Source organism: Notothenia rossii, assembly GCF_949606895.1.
Source record: "Notothenia rossii genome assembly, chromosome: 5".
NCBI classification, from domain to species: domain Eukaryota; kingdom Metazoa; phylum Chordata; class Actinopteri; order Perciformes; family Nototheniidae; genus Notothenia; species Notothenia rossii.
This window is the reverse complement of record NC_136903.1, coordinates 28,626,656-28,650,729: the sequence shown is the minus strand read 5'-3', so window position 1 is coordinate 28,650,729 and position 24,074 is coordinate 28,626,656. Positions and strand designations below refer to the sequence as shown.

Here is a 24,074-nt window from a genome sequence, read left to right as displayed (position 1 = left end):
CTAGTGTCAGCTATGTGGAAAATGACGGTGTCGTTTTGGATGTAATCCAATAGATATGTATTCATGTGGATTATTTCTATTTTATTTTGTAATTTGTAGGGTGTGGAAAGATTTAAAACTGTGATGTGTGACATCTATGGAATACCAAAGGTGCCAGAATTAATTAAATAATAAATACTCTACAATTATTATGAAATAGTATTTCATAATCGTCAGAAGCATTTAAAAGATACTCACACGCAGGAGGTTTGCAGTGTGCATCATAGCTTGGGCTGGGTTTAGAATGCTCAGAATTGCTAATAAACATGTTTAATTATCTTATATCCAGCGCTGCTGACCCGTATTAATCACATCAGCAACTGCAGATCGCCGAGGTCAAGCTGTAAGCATGAGCAAGAGGAAGGGTGGCAGTGACATTAGACAGTTTTTTGGGCAGCCTCAAGTTAAGAGCAGTGAGAAAGTGAGTATTGTTACCAGTCAGATAGCTTGTTTACTGATAATATTTCTTCCATGTTCACTCTGGTGTGTTCAGAGTAAAGAGAGAGAGGGAGAGAGAGAATGTGAGCATGGCGACCGGACAGGGAGAGTGTGCGCTGGTGACATGGAGGTAAGCCAGAAAGGAGCTATATTGATGGTTAAGACAGAATAATGACAACATAGCAGTCTAATGGTAATGTACAGACTCCCGTGTCCCCCCATATGTATAATGTGTATCAACAGTCTTTCTAGTCAATAGTTTACTGATATTTCTTCCATGTTCACTCTGGTGTGTTCAGAGTAAAGAGAGAGAGGGAGAGAGAGAATGTGAGCATGGCGACCAGACAGGGAGAGTGTGCGCTGGTGACATGGAGGTAAGCCAGAAAGGAGCTATATTGATGGTTAAGACAGAATAATGACAACATAGCAGTCTAATGTTAATGTTAATTTAAGATGAGATCATCCTCATATGTATTTCAGATAATACCATCAAGCAGGGAGAGTGAGTTTGACAATTAGAGTGAGAGCAGCCAGGCCGGCGAAAATGAAGGTACAGGAAAGGAAGGGGAGGAGCTTGGACTTTGCCCAAATCATCCAAATGTCAAAGTCGTACCCAGTCTAACCCTATCAAATAGAATACTCTACTTTCAGGAGAAGTGGTTTGAAGATCATACATGGCTCCATTACAGCCCCTCTGTAAAAGGGGTCCTCTGTTTCTCCATCCATCCATCTTCACCCGCTTATCCGTGGTCGGGTCGCGGAGGTAGCAGTTCCAGCAGAGAGCCCCAAACTTTCTTTTCCCTGGCCACATCAACCAGCTCTGACTGGGGGATCCCAAGGCGCTCCCAGGCCAGCGAAGAGATATAATCCCTCCATCTGGTTCTAGGTCTACCCCTTGGTCTCTTCCCAGCTGGACGTGCCTGGAACACCTCCCTAGGGAGGCGCCCAGGTGGCATCCTAACTAGGTGCCCGAACCACCTCAACTGGCTCCTTTCGACGCGAAGGAGGAGCGGTTCAACTCCGAGTCCCTCCCGGATGACCGAACTTCTCACCTTATCCCTAAGGGAGACACCAGCCACCCTGCGGAGAAAACCCATCTCGGACGCTTGTACCCGCGATCTCGTTCTTTCGGTCATGACCCATCCTTCATGACCATAGGTGAGGGTAGGAACGAAAATGGCGCGGTAAACAGAGAGCTTTGCCTTCTGGCTCAGCTCCCTTTTCGTCATAACGGTGCGGTAAAGAGACTGCAGTACCGCTCCCGCTGTTCCGATTCTCCGACCCATCTCACGTTCCATTGTTCCCTCACTCGAGAACAAGACCCCGAGATACTTGAACTCCTTCACTTGGGGTAAGGACTCATTCCCTACTTGGAGTGGACAGTCCATCGGTTTCCTGCTGAGAAACATGGCCTCAGATTTGGAGGTGCTGATCCTCATCCCAGCCGCTTCACACTCGGTTGCGAACCGATCCAGTGAGTGCTGAAGGTCGCAGACCGATGAAGCCATCAGAACCACATCATCTGCAAAAAGCGGTGGTGCAATCCTTAGTCCACCGAACTGCAGACCCCCTCCCCCACGACTACGCCTCGAAATCCGATCCATGTATATTACAAACAGGATTGGTGACAAAGCGCAGCCCTGGCGGAGGCCAACCCTCACCTGAAATGGGTCCGACTTACTGCCGAGGACCCGGACACAGCTCTCGCTTTGGGAGTACAGAGATTGGATGGCCCTGAGTAGAGACCCCCTCACCCCATACTCCCGCAGCACCTCCCACAGTGACTCCCTGGGAACCCGGTCATACGCCTTCTCCAAGTCTACAAAACACATGTAGACTGGATGAGCGTACTCCCAGGCCCCCTCCAGGATCCTTGCGAGAGTAAAAAGCTGATCCGTCGTTCCACGACCAGGACGGAATCCGCATTGTTCCTCCTCAATCTGAGGTTCGACAATCGGCCTGACCCTCCTTTTGAGTACCTTAGAGTAAACTTTCCCGGGGAGGCTGAGTAGTGTGATGCCTCTGTAATTGGCACACACCCTCTGATCCCCCTTTTTAAAAAGGGGAACCACCACCCCGGTCTGCCACTCCTTCGGTACTGTTTCCGACTTCCACGCAACGTTGATGAGACGTGTCAACCATGACAGTCCCTCAACACCCAGAGCCTTCAGCATTTCTGGGCGGATCTCATCCACCCCCGGGGCTTTGCCATTGTGAAGTTGTTTGACGACCTCAGTGACCTCCCCCCGGGAGATTGGTGTCGATCCCCCGTCATACTCCAGCTCTGCCTCTAACATAGAGGGCGGAGTTGTCGGGTTCAGGAGTTCCTCAAAGTGCTCCTTACAACGCCCTAACATTCCATCAGTTGAGGTCAACAACGTCCCATCCTTACTGTACACAGCTTGGATGGTTCCCTGCTTCCCCCTCCTGAGGTGTCGGACAGTTTTCCAGAACAACTTTGGTGCCGCCCGAAAGTCTTTTTCCATGTCTTCTCCAAACTTCTCCCACACCCGCTGCTTTGCCTCGGTCACGGCTGAGGCTGCTGCCCTTCGGGCCTGTCGGTACCTTGCAACTGCCTCGGGAGTCCCCCGGGATAACAAATCCCTGAAGGCCTCCTTCTTCAGTCGGACGGCTTCCCTGACCACCGGTGTCCACCAGGAGGTTCGAGGGTTACCGCCCCTTGAGGCACCTAGGACCTTGAGACCACAGCTCCCCGCCGCGGCTTCGGCAATAGAGGCTTTGAACACCGACCACTCTGGTTCAATGTCCCCAACCTCCACAGGAATGCCCGAAAAGCTCCGCCGGAGGTGTGAGTTGAAGGCCTCCTGAACTTGGGCCTCCTCCAGACGTTCCCAGTTCACCCGAACTACACGTTTGGGCTTACCAGGTCTATCCAGAGGCTTCCCCCGCCACTCGACCCAACTCACCACCAGATGGTGATCAGTTGACAACTCCGCCCCTCTCTTTACCCGATTGTCCAAAACATACGGCCTCAGGTCCGATGATACGATAACGAAATCGATCATGGACCTTCTGCCTAGGGTGCTCTGGTACCACGTACACTTATGAGCATCCTTATGTTCGAACATGGTGTTTGTTATGGCCAATCCATGACTAGCACAGAAGTCCAGTAACAAACCACCACTCCGGTTCAGATCAGGGGGGCCGTTCCTCCCAATCACTCCCCTCCAAGTGTCTCAATCATTGCCCACATGTGCGTTGAAGTCTCCCAGCAAGATTAAAGAGTCCCCTTCAGGAGCCCCATACAGGACTCTTTCCAGGGTCTCCAAGAAGGCCGTATACTCTGAACTGCTGTTGGGTTTATAAGCACACACAACAGTCAGAGTTTTCCCCCCTATAACCCGCAGGCGTAGGGAGGCAACCCTCTCGTCCACTGGGGTAGACTCCAACAACGAAGCACCCAACCGAGGACTTGTGAGTATCCCCACACCCGCCCGGCGCCTCACACCTTGAGCAACTCCGGAGAAGAATAGAGTCCAACCCCTATCCAGAAGTAAGGTTCCAGAGCCGACGCTGTGCGTAGAGGTGAGCCCAACCAGATCCAACTGGTAACGCTCCACCTCCCGCACAAGCTCCGACTCCTTCCCCCCCAAAGAGGTGACGTTCCACGTCCCCAAAGCCAGCTTCTGTCGCCCGGGTCTGGTCCGTCGAGACCCTCTGCCTTCACTGCCACCCTTCTGGCAGCGCACCCGACCCCATCGCTGTTTCCCGTAGGTGGTGGGCCCGCGGGACGGAGAAGCGGAGGTGTTGCCCACGTCGCCTTTTCGGGCTGTGCCCGGCCGGGCTCCGTGGCAAGCCCGGCCACCAGACCCTCGCCGACGAGTCCTCCTTCTGGGCCTGGCTCCAGAAGGGGACCCCGGGCTTCCTCCGGGCCGGGTATCCTCACTTCGTGTGTCGTCTTTCATGAGGTCTTGTGAACCAATCTTAGTCTGGCCCCTTGCCTGAGACCAATTTGCCATGGGAGACCCTACCAGGAACACAAGGTTCCAGACAACACAGCCCCCAGGTTCACCAGGGCACACAAACCTCTCTACCACGGTAAGGTACTGGTTCTTCTATTGTGCTAAATACTTTGCAGCACAAAAGTCTAAGCTTGCGTCAAAAGCAGATTCAGCGTTTGTCAAGACTGGTTTTAACAATTGGAAGAAGGCATTGGAGAAATTTAGTGTGCATAAACACAGCCAGTGTCACAAATTAGCTGTGATGACTAGGATTCAGGAGCCAGAGCCTGTTAATGTGCAACTTTCACGTGAGCTTGAAAGACGGCAGCAACAAGCAAGAAGAAATCTGCTGAAGATTGTTGAGGGTGTGAGGTACTTGGCACGGCATGGTCTGGCTTTTCGAGGCGATCAGAAGGAGAGTGGGAATTTAAGCCCGCTTCTAAAGTACAAGGCAACGGGCGATGCAGAGCTGACCTCCTGACTAAAAGGTCCCCTCGATTTCATCAGTCCGGAATTGCAGAACAAACTGTTGAAGGTGATGGCCAATACAATCATCAAAGAAATTGTGTCGGAAATAACATCAATGCCAGTGGTCCAGTTCGCAATTATCATTGATGGCACCCAAGGTATATCAGGAGTTGAGCAGGAGTCAATATGTGTGCGCTCTGTAGATGCAGATCTACAACCAAAGGAAGAATTACTGGGAATCTACCAAGTGTCATCAACAACAGGGCAAAATATAGCCAAGATGGCATGTGATGTGATGACGCGCCTACAGCTTCCTCTGTCTCAACTCCGAGGACAAACTTATGATGATGCCGCAAACATGGCTGGACGATTGCAGGGAGTACAAGCCATTTTAAGGAAAGAACAACCGCTGGCTGTGTATTGTCACTGTGGTCCCCACTGCGTGAACTTAATTACGCAGGCTGCCTGTGGAGCCTCTCCACTAGTAAGAGATGCAATGGGTCTGGTCCATGAATTGGGGGGCTTCTTTAATCAATCTGGGAGGTTCAAGTTGATTTTCCAGAATATTGCAAAATCAGAGCATGGTTCAACTTTCACCTCATTGAAGCCTCTCTGTCCCACCAGGTGGACTGTACGTACCCCTGCCATCCGCTCAGTTCTCAAGCAGTATGAGTCAGTGCTGATGGCCCTTGAAGAAATGGCATCATGCAGCTCACCTGAAACTTCAGCCAACGCCAATGGTCTTCATGGAACATTTCTTAAAGGGAACACTGTGCTCGGCCTTTTAATGGCTGAAGACCTGATTGGGGATTTGGAGTGCCTGAACACCTCCCTGCAGCTTAGGAAACAGACTGTTTCAGGCATGTTGGAGGCTATAGACCATGTCAAAACAAGCATGCAGGTCAAACGAACGGAGGAGCATTTGGATGTATTGTTCTCGAAAGCAACTGCTGTGGCAACAAAGTTGGACCTACAACCAATTCAGATCCCTCATGTCCGCAAACCTACAAAGCGTTACACCGGTCAGGCTGCAGCCCATATCCCTCCCGATGGCCAGTCCTTGTACAGAGTCCAATTCTACAATGCCTTGGACACAGTGAATACTCAATTCATAGAGAGGTTTGAACAAGCTGGATTCCACAAGCTGCAGTAGCTTGAAAATGTGCTGCTACATGGAGACATGGACAAGGTGGTAGAAGAGTATCCTGAATTGAATTCAAGACTACTGCAGGTGCAGCTGGCCATGTTTGGGGCTAATTACACCAATGAAACAAGCTCAGATGTTGCTAGCATTATTCGGGAAATGGTGCCAGAGGTGAGAGGTCTCTTCGGTTAGGTGGAAGCTTTAGTAAGGCTTCTGTTGGTCGTCCCTGCCTCTTCTGCAGAGGCTGAGAGGAGTTTTAGTGCCCTGAGGAGGCTTAAGACATGGCTTAGATCACCGATGAGTCAAACAAGGCTGAATAATGTGGCCATATGTCATGTGCACCAGAAGAAACTGGACAGACTGGACCTTGAAGGAATATGCCAGTCTTTTATCAGTGCCAACGATAAGCGCAAAAAGGCTTTTGGGTCCTTTACTTGAGGGTTGGGCTTTTTGGGCGGGTGCCTGGGAGGAAGTTGGGGGTCTTTTTGATTTTGAATGAGCGGCAAGCAGCTAGTGCGAGTCATGGCTGTAAAACAAAAGGGCAATAAAGTGTTCCTGTTTCTACTGAAATTGTGTGGCACAGACCTTTCTATGGATTGAAATGCTTTAATGTGATTATGGTTATAGTTGTACTTTATTCATCTCTAATCTTTGCCATTACAAACAACAAAACAAGAAAAGCTAAACTAGATAAAATAGGGTGATGTAATACAATGCACAATTAGACATTATGGTAAAACATCAGCCCCAAGCCTGTTTTTCAGGTCTCAGGTTTGAAAATGACATTCCCAGAACAATTGACTATATCTTCACTTCTAAAAATGGTTAAATGAATAATCTTTTTTCTCAAAGCAATGATAAAGTGTGAGATGGATGTAGAAAAAGTCAGAATAAATATAGATGTTTTTAAAGTAAATTCAGATTGAACATAGTAAAAAAATGTAAATGATAGTGTCCGTGCAAAAAATAAACCATTACTTATTGTGAAAACCACCCTTGAATGATGGGATAGTAAAACTATAATCCAAACTATAACATATAATAAGTACCCTGTATCAAGATTGATGCAAAACAAGTATTTCCAAGGCACACCTTTATATGTTCATTATAGTTATACAAAATAAGAGAATAACAGGTATGAAATCATTCCAACTCATACTACAGTTTAAAAAGGGAGTGATTTGTAAAATATTTATAAAGAAAAAGTAAATCTGTTCAGTTCTGTTTCACATGGGTGTTGTTGAGATGTATCCATAGATTTAGTCCCTAATGTTGCTCTCAAAGTGCACCAGATTGATGCATTTAACTTCAACATTTAAAAAAAAATCTTCCCGAGGGAGCATGCCCCCGGACCCCCGTAGAGGAGGTTAGGTCCCCCGCCCGCCCATACCCCCCGTCAAATTTTCCCACCCACATTGAGGATGCTTCCTACACCCATGCCTGAGACACAGTTTCGTGACTATTGTTGTGTTTTGCCCCCAAGGGCAGGGGCATGGGGTTTAACAGGTTTTAAAGTATCCAATGTTTTAGTGATTTTTTATGTATTTTCCTTTAGAATGGCAGGAAATTAGTATTCCAATTTTTATTGAATTTTTGGTCCCCCCCAATGTTGACTCCATGAATACGGCCCTGGTTACTTTACAATGATTGCATGAAGCCAAGTTGAACTCTGTGTAATACCCAAAATGTAAGTACATTGCAGAGCAGAATGCTTTAAACTTAAACCTTTTAACCAATGTATGCACAACATGTGGCAAACTATTTTCAGAACATTCATCCATGACTGCAGGTTCAAGGTACCGCAGCAATTTTATTTAGAGCACAATGTAAAAAAAAGTGGAAACCTTATATTTTAGCTTAGCACAGAAAGTGAAAGTGATTTCAGAAGGATTTCAGGAACTTTTTGGTAGTGTAATTTAATGTTTCTATGCAGTCCATTCCTTTCGCCTATCAGGAACTTCTTCATATTTGGCACAAATGTACACTTGAACTTAAGATTCGAATTTGGCATTCAAAGTTTACTCACAACACATTTTCGTCCACAACTCAATAATTAATATGCTGCAATTTCACAAAATGTCTAATAGGGTATGATGAAGTAAAGACAATATGGACCAACAGGGATGGAAACTGCTTCTCAACCAGCTCTCATTCTAGTTTGAATGATCACTTGCCTGTTGTTAAGCCTCAATTATGTGATGTGTTTATCGTCTTGTATATAGTTATGCTATTACACACTATGGAGCAATGTCTTTTACAAGACCCCCCCCCCCCCCCCCAACTACAGGGATGTTCTCCTGGGAGTAACTGAGGGCTAAGTGCCTTCGGCCCGTCTACACTACAGGCATCGAAAAATGCTTTCAACGCTTCGCCCATTCACTTGAATGGGGTGACTTAGAAGATTTGTAATCTTATCCGAACTGCATTGTGGGGAGCATGGCATGGCTTTGCAAGCATCACGAGCATCTATCGGCATCAAAAGTTGAACAATGTTCAACTTTTGAGGCTCGATGCTTGGCATCAGCCAATCAAATCCCGTTTATGCAAATCCCGCCAGTGCAAGCGCAGCCAATCAAACCACGTGCAAGCTGGGAGAGCCAGACCGCAGTTCATTTCCTCATATTCCAAACGAGATATTACGGTAGCAAATCACCCGGTTCTTTACGACCAGAACTATTTACCGGGATACAAACCGGAGGAACCAGGCATGGAGGGAGGTGGCAGAGACAGTGGGTGAAACTGGTAGGTTTTTCGCCTGTTTGGAGAGTTTATATCCGGTTTACTTCTTTTAACATTGCTATTGCTTTGTATGTCGGGGGCGGGAGATTCATGTGATTGGTTGTTGGTCGCGTTGCTCGCAAAAAATCGGCAAGCTTCAGACATGCCCAGCTTCAAGATTTTTTCATGCCCGTAGTGTAGACGGGCCGTGACTAAAGCGCCAGGGCCGCCCCTCCCAACAGGCCAATCACGCAGGCTGCATAGGGCCCCGCCTTGCGCAGGGGGCCCCGCCCGGAGGGCCTCAGCTGCTGTGCGCAGTTCTCCACGCACCCCCCACCACGGCCCGTCTACACTACAGGCACCAAAGTTGTTTGTCGGCATTGTTCCACTAAAATTGGTTACGCGGCTGGCAATACATCAAACTTGCACACTCATTTGAAAAGGCATCACCCGAACGTGAATATCAACGGTACCAAAAGAAAAAAGACTGAAGTGCAAATCCAACTCCCGCTAGCATTTAAGCCTCCACCACTCGCAAAAAGTTCAGACCGAGCCAAAGCTATTACAAACGCCAAATATCCTTATGTTGCCATGTTAGCAAAGCGCTCCCTGGCTGTATCTGCTACCTCTGCCCCTAGCGAGAGGGTGTTCTCCACAGCAGGAGACATTGTTAGTGCCAGCAGATCTGCCCTTTCGGCAAGCAATGTGGACAAGTTAATTCTTCTTTAAAAAAAAGCATGAAAATACAATGACAAGCAAGTCATAATGTCAAACTGGCTGCGTAGGTACTAGTACAGTACAGTTCAAATACAGATTATTTCAGTTCATCAAAATGCTGCACCTTAATGTTTATTTTATTATATTTTGTATTTATTTGAGTGAAAATTCACAGTTTAATAATAATTAAAAACCCAAAACTAATAGTTTATGTTTTGTGAGTACTAGTACAGTAACGTTCAAACACAGATTATTTCAGTTCATCGAAATGCTGCACCTTAATGTTTATTTTATCATATTTTGTATTTATTTGAGTGAATACATTATTCACAGTTTAATAATAATAAAAAATATATATATATTTTATGTTTTGTGATAATTTTTTCTGCTGTACCGAAAACGTACCGAGCCGAACCGTGACCTAAAAACCGAGGTACGTACCGAACCAAAATGTTTGTGAACCGTTACACCCCTAAACGCATACTGAACGACATACATGCACATTTACCATTTACCTCACTGTATAAAAAAGTAGCTGTTGATAATAATAATAATAATAACAATAATAATAATAATAATAATAATAATAAACAGGAATTATATTTGCAAAGTAGCCTACTTTGTTTCCAAACAATTTTTTTTCACTCCTGTCGGTTGGGGAGGGGGCCTCATCTCACAATGTCGCTTAGGGCCCCAAGTTGGCAAGGGGCGGCCCTGTCAAGTGCACACTAGTGGTGGTAGTGGTGATCTAGGCGGGATTTGAACTACCCTGGGACGATATTTAATTGTGGCGGCCCGCCAAAAATAAAGGTAATGGGAAACACTTCAAAAAAGGTCCCGGTTTTAGTTTTTAGTTTGAAAGGCTTGAAAGGCTTCAGCAGCAAAACAAATTTTAAAATACACGAGCGGAGAAAATCTGCCACTTCCTTATAGAGCCCCTACTCCAACACACACGAACGCGCACATGACTAATGAGGGCACGAGATAAGTTTGTGCACAGATGGAAGGCTGACAGGCAGGTAGGCCATCCAGTTATTTTAGCCGGGCCGGCTAAAATGATTGGTCGTGCTTTTTACTGTACCACGGCTTCCACAGATGAACTTTTTTAATGGATTTTTTGTCAAAACACTTAAGATATTCATTGCTATCGGGATGTTAAGAGCATTCCATGGAATATAACAAAAAGTTTATCTCGAGCCGGTTTCTCAAACCTACCTTTAAGCCTGTTTATGCATGCTAATCCTCCCAGTTATTTCCCTTTACGTGCACAGTCAAGCAATCAGTTGTATATTACATTTAACAGTTTGTCTCATTGTTGGAAAGTCAAAAACAAGTTAAACACAACATCTGTGTCTACTAATTAACTTGCTTTGTACAAAGTAAAACTGGTGTAAAAATGTTTAATTACTCTTTTTAGTTTGTAATACACTTGAAATAGACAACCCAAAAGAGAGGGATGATGAAGTCAGCATTTAAATACCCATTAGCTTTGTTGCTTTTACCCCCTCAAACATTATTATTTCAGTAATAGTGAATCCCGACAGTATTATATTGCCTGAGTAATAGAAACTGATGAACTGCAAAATAAAGAAATACCATAAGTGGAAGGCAGGTTGGGATCTCATCAGATCAATTAGATGTCCGTTGTGTTTTGTTACTTTTTATTGAGGCAAACAGAATGAGTCACGATGCAAACATTTATAACCCTCCAACAACAAATAGTTTTAAAGCAATACTTCACCTTTTTAAAGCATGAATATTGTAACATTGCTGCTCTTTAATAACCGGTTAATAATTCATCCTAATTAGATTGAATAACCTTGTAATAGGCATGCAGGTGCTGTGATCATCCATTTCAATAAGTGCAGTTATGTATGTGTAGTGGAGGTAGAGAAAAATAAGGCGTAAAGCAAAAATGTTCTTCTTTTTATTTTTTTAAATGAACTATAACAGAGCTCGTTTTGCAACTGTTCAATGGAAATAACTTTTCTTACATTGCGCCATCTGCCCACCAAGGTCTGAATTGTGTTCAGTGAATAGGACAAAGCCTAAGACAAACACCTTTAGTAAGCATGAGGTGTTATTGTTGCCTCAATTGAAGCAGTTAATGGCTTTTTGAGCTTCAATATGGGGTTTGTATGAATTGGCTTCAGGCAACCCATTTCCACATAATTACAACATTTGACCAGTGAGAAAAGGTGACTTAAAGCAATACTACATTTGTATGGGCAGTGGAGAAAGCTGTAAACAAATCAAACATACCACAAACTTCCAAAACTAATCTCCAATGACTGATGTAACTTTGATTTGAGTGTCTGCATTCTGCCTCTGCACTTGTTTGTCATGGCGCACAATGACGTCAATAACAATTGTCCAAATCTCAGTTTAAGGTTTATCATAGACCATTTATTTAGAAGGAATTTTTACACACACTTGTTGGCATATTTTAACTGTATTAAGTTTATATGGCAAATGTGCCTAAAAGCAGTTTCCTATTTACACATCCAAATGGCAAGTTTGCAACATTAGACTTAATTTACAGCAATTTGACATATGAACACAAATCTAATATTCACTCTTCTTGTAGCTCTGTTTTTGTCCCCAGCAACATTCACCCTTGATGCAAAGTGCTGCATTGTTTGATTTTGCTGTGGATTTATTAGAACACGCCATACCTATCATCTCGCTGGCATGCTTACATGACACGCAAACACACACATACACACTTCCTGTAGAAATATGTCTGATTAGTTTAATTGGCAACTGGGGAGCTATTGGACAGACTTATCTTTGTCTCTCTGTCTTTGTCTCTGTTTCTATCTTTTTATCACCCTATCTCTGTTTACTCTCTCTATCCATCTAGAATCCAATCTGCCCCCATTCCTTTTGTTTGGCTGCAGATTGAATACCACACCACAATTCCTGATTCAGACATATTTGTAATTGAAATTCATTTTGTTCTGCCGTGCTGTACATTGTCAAATGCACAGCACGGCAGAACACAATGAATTTCAATTACTCAATTCAAAATAGGTCTCAAGTTAATTTCCTCAGGGAATGTCTTTTTGACTTCCCCATTAAAATATGTCAATTGCAATATTATTGAAACTATTGCAATGTATTATTGCAAAATGATTTTTGCAGTGCCAGACCTAACATCTATGAATACATCAACACATTATACGGTTATTGTTTTGTGTTAGATTATGTAAATTGAGTTTGTAGCTCCAATAAACAAGCAGATGCATCTTTCAATTGAAGTCAGACTTGCCCTGTCAAACTTTGCTGAACATTTGACTTTTAACTTACACAAATAACTGCCCTTGGGTTGACATGCCCTGTTTGTGATGTTAGTAATGGCTCCAGAAACCATGGATAATAAAAATAATGTAATACTTCTCAACCATCTAATGGCAGCAATTCACTATCCTTAAACTAACAGTTCAAAGGGAAGCACATTTTCATTGTTGACTTTAATCAACAATACTGAATGTGCCCTTGCCCCCGGTTAGAAAATGTCACTGAAAATGTCCTTACTCTATGTCCTTACCTATTTTTAATTTTGTAAGATGGGGACATGCTGCTCCTGTGAACTATTACCTTGTTCCTCATTATGCTAATTTCCATCTGGCGTGATTATCTCTGTGACTTTCTATCAGTTTCTGAGTGCTCTGAAGAAAAAATCTTTGGTGCTTTCATCACCAATACCCAAAAAGTTTCAAACTACTTTTCTAACCTCTGAACACCTTGCCAACCTTCAAGAAACCCTACCTAACTGTATTATAAATTATAATTATAATACGTCAAGATACATTTTAGGAATGCGTTAAAGGGCATCCAGTTAAGCCATTAAACTAAGTAGAATGGTGTAGCCATAAACAATAGTGTCTAGTATTTCAATTTCCTGACGGAAAGCGTCATATATAGCAGTGGCAGCCTATAACTGAATTGAGCTGTCCCTTTTATAGATACTATCTCTTTACGTATTAGTGAAATTCCGGCTCTTTTTAGTGAGCCGGATCATTTGGCTCGGCTCACTAAGAAGAGCCGGCTCTTTCGGCTCCTAAACGGCTCTTCATTTTACCACAGTTTACCACGGAGCCTCAGTTTCGCCACTGCGAGGCTCCGGCGCTCGCAGTTCACGCACATGCTCCACTAGCACCACCCGTCAAGGCTCGCCGGCAGTACACTTTCCGTCACAGGGTCACGCTTTGCAGGCGGCGAAAAGAATCCCACCAGAGTCCTTTGCCCCTCCAACAGAGGGATGCCCTTGTCCTTTTTCCTTTTGGTCCTTTCAGGCGATAAAAACTCTCGATCTTCTCTTGGATTATTTATTTTTTTGGAAGTCAAATGACGGCAAGACGCCCCCCTGGCGGAAACGCTGCATAGGACCCAAGCTCGTCTAATTATAGCCATGCTGACAGCACTAAAGTAGGAAATTGAAAATTGGAGAGCTTCAAATAATACAAAAATGCTGCTGCCAGAATCTGGGCAAGGACACAAGTTACAGACCAGATAACACCCATCCAGTTTGAATTATAGTGGCGTCTTGTGTCAGCTGGAATTTATTTGAAACCTCTTTGAATGATCAGAAATGTAAATTATAATTTGATTCCTACATTTTAATGTGGTAGTCCTTTCAAAGATTTCTGATTTTGAACTTCAGCTCTCTCTCGAAGTGTACTACATGCAAAATGTAACATCTGACAAGGAATGCACCACTTTTGCAGGTTACACTTTAAACAGAAGTTGAAGGCCTACAATACCTTTTGAGGTAACTCATTATAATTATTACAATTATGAACTAATTGCTATTGTATTATATCCTCTTTATTGAGCCTTTCTTTTTAATGTGCAATTGTATTTCTTGGTGCCATTTGGGAATTATGTTGGAAAGCACATTCTGTTTTGTGCTTGAAAGACATTGGGTATGTATTTTGATCAACATCTTACATTCTTATTTCAAAAACTGGGTATGGTTTTTAGAGCTGATTCATTATTTTCTTACTTTATTTATTTTTATTTTTACACCATTGTTACGTGAATATCTTTGATTATTGTACTAAGGGAAACTGTTTTGCAATTTAACTTTTTTTTTTACAGAGCCATCGGTTTTTGGAAACGGGGTAATATTTCAACCTTTGGGGTACCTTTTACTATCCCTAACCCTGCTTTATTAACATTTATGGAACATTTAGCCGACCAATTTATCATAAAACAAGTTGATTCTCAATTTCGCATCTTTGCACTTTGACTGTGCAACCAAATGCAATGAATGCATTTAGTACATCAGTTTTCCTCAAAATGGTTCTCCCATCTCACCTTTTTGATGCCCAGCAAAACTATTCTTACTGCATGAATCTGATCAGATCTGGAATCAAATATATGCAGATGAAAAATGGGAAATATACTCGCAGCTGCTTTAACCAACAACATTTAAACTTTCACACATCACACAATCACATTGTGTCCCCAGTATCAAGTACAAATGAGATAGATAGATAGATAGATAGATGGATGGATAGTTAGTTGCATTTACTTATGATTAAGTCAGAATAAATTATTGCAAATCACAGGTTTTAAGAAGAAGGAACGTGACTTGACATATTGTATAAATATGCTGTTTTTCTGCTCATTAAATTATGAGGAATGGATTTTTGAGTCCTTTTTTGCAATCAGTGTGGCCGTGTGACACACTTAACGAAAGGCAGGAATGAAAGAATAATTTCCTTCAATAGGATACAGATAGTGGGTTTCCATGGCTACAGCCTAGTTGCAGAGCCATATTTTTTCTGCTTGCAGTTTATAAAAATGGAGACACTTGAATGGTGATAAATAGCCCATTACCTTCTTTTCAAATTGGCTGCTCTTTGTCTGTGTCTGGGATTATTTTGTCATCTCGCTATATTTCATTTCATGTTTTCGCTTTACCGTGTCCCTCGAGGCTGGTCTTTCTCTCTGCGTTTCCAGAAGGCGATACCTTTCAAAGTCAGGGGCATTTGTCTTGGATGGATTAAAGCAGAGACATACGATCCAGGTGGTTTCTGAAGGCCTTTCTTTAAGTGGTTTTCTGTCAGACAAATCCAGAAAGGTCCTTTGGTCAAGGCTCAAATGCATTCATGTTTTCAGTCGGGAGACTTATCCCACGTTTTGGCTATTATTGGCAGTGACTTAAAGCTCAGAGGTTTGAGCAGTCTCCCAACACCTTAAAAAAGTGAGCTCTTTTTGTAAAGTGTTCTATAAATTATGACCAATGCAGACATTTAACTCATTAAAGATGGTCACACAATAAGCACATATCAGACAATATATAGACTAAAGGCCATGTCAAAGCAACATTTAAAATGGTAAATGTACTTAAAGGAGCCTTTTATATGCTTATTTTCAGGTGTATATCAGTGTGTTGTGTCTCTACTGATGCATTTTTACATGCTATAATGTTGAAAAAGCTCTTTATTTTTCTCATACTGCCTGTGCTGCAGCACCTCTTTTCACCCTCTGTCTGAAACCAGAGCCCAGTCTGCTCTGATTGGTTAGCTGGCCTGCTCTGTTCTGAATGGTCAACCACTCATAGAGGTCCTGTCCCTTAGCCTATCATGTACACAGTGGCGCTGCAAGACACTCTGGGGGCCCCAGGCAGCGGAGATTACGAAACTGAAATGATGAAGCTTTGCCTGCAGGCAAATGGCGCCCCTGCATCGTACATTGTTACAGCAAATGTGGCATAGAAGCAAAAGTGGCATAGCAGGTACAAAAAAAAACATATATCTTCTATACATGATTATATATAAAATACTATCTATAAAAGACAAAGATCTGGTGTTACTGATTTAAGCTAAAGTGAAAATGGACAAGGAGAAAAGAAAGGTAACATTTAAACGGACAAAATATGTAGATTAAAGTGGAAACAGTCAACAGTTTCAATATACCGCCAGTTTCTCTCTGAGTGCAGATTGGCTGAAGAAGAGAGGGTTGCATTACAAACATATAGATCATGTTGTACGACAACCAACCATTGAAACCTGCCTCTATTTTTTTGTTGTCAGGGAGGGCAACCACTGGTTTGTGAAATTGCTGTGAAACATTATCATTTCCAAACACAGGATACATGGCAGAAAGAGAGGGGAAATGGGAGTAAAGGCAGACAAAACAGGAGAATGATGGAAGAGGGGCATCTGTAACAACCAAAATGGCTGCATCTTACTCTTTGTGAAAGAGAAGAGTGATGGAGGCGATCTGTGAAAAACATGACAGACATCTGTGACAAATGAGACAGAGGGGTTACGGGGAAAATAAGGGAAGCCCACAAGGAGAGATAATTATTAATGATTAGATCCTCAGAACTTTTAAAACAAAATCAATGAGATCGACTGCGAGGTAGGACGGCAGAGAGTGAACGATAAAGATGTGGTATGTGGTGGGGAATGCGTCACAATCCTTCTTCAACATAAACACACTTTAGGTACAGTCGTGACAGGAGGGAATGAAGAAATAATGAGAAACAAATGGTAACTGTAGAAGATAGAGGAAACACTAGGTGGTGGGGGAGTAGATTATGGAAGGGTGATTGGGGGAAAGTAATTGAAAATGCTCTGCACCATGATAGCAGCTGCTAATTACAGATGCTTTTATTGCAGAAATAGCTGACACCATATTTAAAACTGTGATGATGACAGAAAATGAGACAGGGGACGGAAAAATAACAAGACGTGGGTCGTCTTAGAACTAAATGTAACTCATCTACGCTGGTTAATGACTGGCTGCCAACAATGAAACAGTTAAGGCGAGTAATTAAAGACATGGTAATTAAACCTGAAAATATATGCATCCCGACACACACGCTGCTTTGTTGGTTACTGAGCGGGACTTAGTCAAGGTCATGTTAGTGCCGGTTTCTAAATGGGTAACTTATTTTATAGATTTAATTTGTTTCTGCAGCTAATACTACACTATCCGATAATGACTTAGTTGTACCTATTCAGGGTCGTAGCAAAGTGGAGTCTATCCCACAATGCATTAAGTGGAAGGCATGCAGCTAACTGTAGACACACAATTACTCACAATCACTTTCTTTCAAAGTCAAACGCTCACTTTATCGGCATTGCTTTGGGTGTTTGGAGAACAAATTTGAAATATTTGATTCTGCCCCCTGCATTGGTGCCCCCACTGCACCATCGGACTGGCCTCATTCAAATCAATGACAGGGCTGTGTTTCATCATGCAGCGATGAACACGGCTTTGTCTAGTTTTGTCTAGTTGGACAACAATGGAGCTCTATGGTACATAGAAATAATCTGTGTCAGTGGTCTGACCTGGTGTTCCGGACCCCTAAGGGGGTCAGGAGATCATGTCTGGGGGGCTTAAGATGGTTGTGGAGAAAAAAATTAAAATAATAATCGCCTGTACCAGAAACATGATTTGTGCTAAGCTGAAGCGAGGACAGTTATATTATGCCAAAATGTTTAAATACAAAAACAAATACTGTTATGAGATAGCTACTCAAAATAGGCAACATAACCAATATGTGTAAAAAAATATCTATTAATGTTGCTTTTGTTGAGATAACAGATGTTTCACTCAAATGGCAGTTGACTAGTTATTCATTGATATATCAGCTCTATGAGAGCCCATTTTAGGTTGGTGTAGGATACTAAAAGCATCTATTATTAGTTACTATAAACACGGCAGCTCTTTGATCCAAATTATGATCTTGTATCTTTCTTCCAGTCTTTGTATTGGCCATCAACTTTACATTTAAAGAGGCCCTATTTGGCTTTTTTGGGTGTTCCCTTTCCTATAGTGTGTTATATAGGTTTTTGTTCATTCAGTGACATTGTGACATCACTATGTAACACTACCGCTGCTATAAGCCTGCGCTCTAACCCCCAGTTTCCACCGGGTCCGTCTGCGCCGTGCTGCGCCGCGTTATGGCTGCGCCGCGTTACGGCTGCGCCGCGTTACGGCTGCGCCGCGGCGGTCGTGAGGATCGCGGCCACTCTAGTCAATGAGTGCTATTCCACCACACGCGCCGCGTTACGGCTCAGACGCGTCCCAGAAGCGGCTCGGCGCAGCGCTTCTCTAAAATTAGGATGCATCCTATTTTTGCCGCGGCGCAGCCGTAACGTGAGGTCGGACAGGCAGCCCCCCCTCGCGGGAAGTGGAAAGGTGAGCATCCGGGCCAGGCCCATCCCCCACATATACTAATTTAGCAGACCCCCCTCCTTCATCACAACACCTCCACTACGATACGCACAATGGACGACGAAGTTTTCATCATGGAAGTGGAAAAACACACTATTTTATATGATGTAACCAATGCTTACTACAAGGACAACATCAGAAAGGACAAGGCCTGATTTTTAGTCGCTGCAGTTTGTTGAGTGGAAGGTAACAACTACATATTAATGTTTAAAGTTAATTAATACCCAAATTAAACCCGAATCAATAACAAAACTGCGAGCCTGCACGCACGACGCTACGCTTCTGAAAGGCTTCTGGGACGCGTTCGGTGGGTTATGGCGCAGCGCGGCGCAGATGGACCCAGTGGAAATTGGGGGTTACACATTGTACGTGATAGGGGCGGGACATCTCTTAGCAGTTGACCAATCACAACAGACCCGGCCAGCTAACCAACCAGAGCAGACTGGGCTCTGGTTTCAGACAGAGGGTGAAAAGAGGTGCTGCAGCACAGGCAGTATGAGAGAAATGAAGACCTTTTTGAACATTAAAGCATGTTAACATGTCACAGTAGAGACACTAAATACAAATATGAACCTGAAAATGAGCATAATAAGTCCCCTTTAAGCATATTTTGACGAGAAAACAGACTTGGAGTGTAAATAAATGCTTCATGCTGTGTTTAAGTCTGTGAGACGCACAAAGCCCCTTCAGACAGCAGCATAAATTAAATTAGAGAGAATCTGACACATTTGATCTGCAAGCAGCCTAAAACAAAGGCAATTGTGGTTTGTATTCATTTAATAAAACATAACAGTATTGGTTGTTCATGGAGTGCAGACCTGGAGCAAAACTGTCAATCTCCCGGGGCCAGGATTTTAGTTCAGTAATAATACTGCTGGTACTCGCTGTTCTGCAGCAGTGTAGAGAAATGTGAAGTTGAACTGCTGCTGGGAGAGCCAGAACTACATGAACTGTGGAGCATGTGGTCTGGGCTTTACTGTAGCTCAACGAGTGCCTGAAAGCCAGGTGAATGCAGATAGATTTGTTCTCGAGTTAGTCATTGTTTTGTTCAGTCATTACTCATTAGACACCCTCACGTGGATAAAGAAGAGAGGTGGTGAGGCTGAGTACAGCGGGGGCGTCATAGGCGAGCGCACTCAACGGGAGGCAGACAGAACACATTGAACATTTGGTTACCTGTTGAGAGCCATTGTTAAAGGAAGGAGGCCGGCAGGAGGGTATTGGATGATAATTATTACCTGTAAAAATGTGAAAGCATAACAAATCCAGGAAAATGGCAGGACAAAAGGTACGCCTACAGCAGAAAAACTGAGAGAGCAAAAGCTAGGGAACGTGGGCGAGGTGATTGACAGTTTGAAGTGGTGAACTTCTGTTAAAGTTGGAATAAAATCAATGCAAGATAAATGTATCCATTCAGAAGGCAGAGCATGTACACAAACTGGACAGAATACAAAAAACAGAAGCCAAGTTCACATACTGAAAGCTGCACCCCTGGTGTATAAGTGTACAGCCAATTACCGACAGGTGATGCCTCTGGGCTGATGGAAACATTTGAGCTGCAGCATATGTAGGAATCAATGCCTGCGTTTTCTGACATACTGATGAGGAGTTATCGCTGTGTATAAAGTTGTTCGGTGATGCGATGAATCTTTTAATAAAAGATTTAATTGACAGCTGTGTGGACTGTTAGGACAGTACAGATAACAGTGGGAGATACAATGGACAGCTGTTGCTATTCAAGGCGGCCGCAGTGAACAAATATTCTCAAAAATTTATAATGGATTCATAAAGAACGTGTGCATTGGGAGCATTTTTTATTAAAACCAAAGGGGCAAAGGAGAGCATTATGCTCAAAATAATTATATCTCAGCCTCAGTGAGAATTAGAAGGAATGATAACAAGCAATTATACAAAATCATGGACAATTTGAGTTCATATTGTTAACCTGAAGATTGTTTGGTACCTTTACAGCCAGATGACATATGAAAACCACCAGGACTGTGGCTCCAGTTGTGAATGTGTGAAACTCTGAAACTCTGTAATGGAAGGTGTGATATATACAGCAACTAGAAAAATAACATCAAAAGAAATAAATATATCAGCTGGAGACGGCAAAGTCTGCCCCTGATCTCGAGCATTGGATTACACGGGTCAAGGTTGGAGACTGTCGTTTTGGTGCCGTAACAACCCTGCATGGCTGGCTGGCGGCCATGGTAATGCATCAGAAATAGATGGTGGAAAATAATCGTTCACTGCTGGGTGGGGGACGGGTTGGTAGATAAAAAGAGAGGCAGTCAGTCTGTGGAGGGGGCAAGGACAAAGACATTCCAGTACACAAGTTAGTATTGTTTGGCTGGGAACAACACACAGCGGTATCAAGTAAGGAGTGTGGGCCTTTTTTCAGCACAAAGAAGTGACACTGCTCTAGCCGTTACTTACTGAAGGACCACATAGAGGTTTGACATTGTTCAAAGAGAAGCAAGGGGTCAGATGGTGAGAAAATGTCTTATGAGTAGGGCTGCAACTTACAGTTATTAAACATAGCCTCCTCCATAGCTCCCTCCCACTTTATATATACAGTCTATGGTACAAACATGTCCATGTTCTGATCATGAATCGAACCTTTTCAGAAATGCTGCAGGTTGTTTATTTTTAGACTAATATATGTATATATGATTATTTGTTAAGTGTCTTTGAGAACTACGAAAAGCTTTCTTTATACAAAAGGCATCATCGTTTATTTTGTTATTGTTGTTTTAACCTCTGAAGCCCGATTGCCCCCGCCCGCGGGGGCAGACGCAGCATCTTGTAAGAAACAACGTCCCAGAGCATGTTCAAATTGAACAACCTATTAATGATGCATACCCACTTAATGGGAAGAAACTCAGCTAACAGACGATATTAACAATTTCTACCTAAACGAAACACAATTCCAACACCAAGCGTCTAAATCAGCACTTAACGAAAACAAGCTAATGCTACATTAGCACATAACTGGCTTTGTACATCATGCTATCTGCACAAACGACATGTCATATGAAAGCTGATATTCCACAGATTCCATTGGTATAACTCTCACTGAACTAGCAGCCAGGAAAGAGCAAGAAAACAACATCACAACAGAGCCATATTTGTAAATATGTCTTATCTTTGCTGTTTTGTGATCAAAAGTTGTGTTCAAGGGCATAAAAACAATGCTGAAGGTTAACCTGTTAAGCCCGGGAGCTAAATGTGCTAAGGCATTTGGCACATAACTCACGGTAGAAATATTTTATACTTCATCGGATCTGCACAAACAAGATATCATATGAAAGCTGAGAATCCACAGATTCCAATGGTATATGTATCATCACTGTGCGACAGCGAAAGCCAGCAAAGACAACACACAACTTCACTTTACGTAGCCAAAACGGCAAATACGTCTTACCTTTGCTGTTTTCTGATCAAAAGTTGTGTTCAATGGCATTAAAACGCATATAAACACTGCTGAAGGTTAATCCAATGTCTCTGTGTCACTTTTAAATGATTACTCATATATATATCATATTTATGGCAATAAGCCTAGTTTTCTGTTTTCAGAGCATAACATAGTTTCGGTTTGGGCAAGCTGCGTGCGCATCACTCTCACTCCTCAATGGTAACATGTGGGTGAATTTAGGAACTCCCTCTTGATTCTATTGGCTCTAACGGTTCAAAAGAGGTGTCAATCATCAACATCGACCAATGGGTTCCAGAGATATGGCACATACACCCAAATGAACCCAGAGGTGGGTTCTTTTTTCTAAATCTCTCTAAAAAGGTAAAATCTCACTTGTTTTGCATCAATCTTGATACAGGGTACTTATTATAGGTTATAGTTTATATTCCTAAAGCTTTTTGTCTACCATCTCATCATTCAAGGGTGGTTTTCACTATAAGTAATGGGTTTTCTTTGGACAGAAACTATAATTTACATTTTCTTACTATGTTCAATCTGAATTTACTTTAAAATAAAAACATCTATATTGATTCTGACTTTTCTACATCCAACTCGCAGGTGTATCATTGCTTTGAGAACAAAGACTATTAATTTACCCCTTTTAGTTGTGAAGACTCATTCATTCTGGAATGTCATTTTCAAGCCTGAAAAAAATATGAAATCATCAAATATGTATTTTTCACACATGGATAACTATAAGGATATTAGAATAGTTTCACATTCCTTTTTTCTGTCATTTGCCATTCACTATTTTAGGGTTCAGACACAATGAGTCATGATAGCAGTAATGGATGTTATATCACATTTAAACTTGCTTTACAATGCTCTTTTCTTTTCTCTTGTCTCCAGCTTGATTATGCGTCATATTTCTTCTAAAACAGAACAGCCTTTTTGCTTGCATGCTCAAAACACACTTTAAAGTGGACCTATTATGCTATATTGGGAAAATATATTCCAGGGCCATGCCTATACAAAAGATGTCTGTGAAGTGTTTTGCTTAAAATACCAAACAGATCACCCATTGTAGCCATGCCTCATACTGCTCATACCCCTTTTTTGCAGCCCTGTTAGAGAAATGCGGATTTTGGGTCCTTAGCTTGAAAAATAAAGAAAGAGAGGAGGCGGAGCTAATGCCTAATCAGAATTCTACCGGAGATAAAGTTAAATTCTGCTGTGATAAAACGCCATCCTGTTCTAAACCACATCAAAGATTATTTCTGAAACTGTATGGAGCTCAAATGCTTTTTCTCTTGCGGGTTTATCACAAGGTGAGTTCTTTTTTTCATTTCCTGCTTTTTAAACACATGTGCTCTACAGTACAGGTTAGCTCTGAGTGTTAGCGAGGCTTGCTAATGTAAACAAAGACGAGATTACGTCCAAAACACGCATTGTTTCTGATGGCAACTTTCTGTGGGTCTGCTGCCGCTATTACGTCATATCGGCAGCAAATCTGTATCTGCTCGTTGTACCCACGTTTTTAAAAGATTTGGGTACGGAGGCAAAGAGAAAGGGTTTTATTTTCTGATGTTGAGTGAGTTCCCTGACGCACCGGGGACACATATTTATGTATAAAAGACATCACAAAGTGCATTTTGCATGATACGTCCCCTTTTTTTTCCTTCAACTAATATTCCAAGTTCAGCAGAAGAAAACACTTAACACCAGTTCATCACCTGCCATCCATTAGATTATCTTCAGCTAATTTATATCTGTATTAGCAATTAACACCTTGCTCAGATGCAAAATTGTGCAACCTGATGCCAACTGTAGTGGGCTCAGCCAATGTGCCCCAAAGAGGAATGGTTATCTGCAAGAATAAACAGCAGCTTTCAGTTCTGAGAGCAGTTTGTATGTGAGGTCCGTGTCATTGCTTAGTATTCTGCCCCGACTCCTTCAATATGTATCCTGT

The 24,074-nt window shown here is 42.8% G+C and overlaps 2 protein-coding genes across 2 annotated transcripts in view; both read left to right on the top strand.

Moving 5' to 3' along the window:
* Nucleotides 1–228: 228 nt before the first annotated feature.
* Nucleotides 229–6,060, top strand: LOC307038778 (uncharacterized protein; the record flags this gene model as incomplete). The annotated part of the gene is made up of 3 exons (XM_079680456.1): nt 229–607; nt 777–851; nt 5,532–6,060. Exons 1-3 carry the CDS (start codon nt 567–569, stop codon nt 6,058–6,060), a joined length of 645 nt encoding a protein of 214 aa, XP_079536582.1. The 5' UTR covers nt 229–566.
* A 27-nt stretch (nt 6,061–6,087) lies between these two features.
* st3gal2 (ST3 beta-galactoside alpha-2,3-sialyltransferase 2) overlaps nt 6,088–24,074 on the top strand; it is a gene marked incomplete at its 5' end in the record, with an annotated part of 40,467 nt that continues 22,480 nt past the window's right edge. Inside the window, one exon of the mRNA XM_079680455.1 lies at nt 6,088–6,222. Coding sequence (XP_079536581.1) covers nt 6,088–6,222 — 135 coding nt within the window. The remainder of the gene's footprint in view (nt 6,223–24,074) is intronic.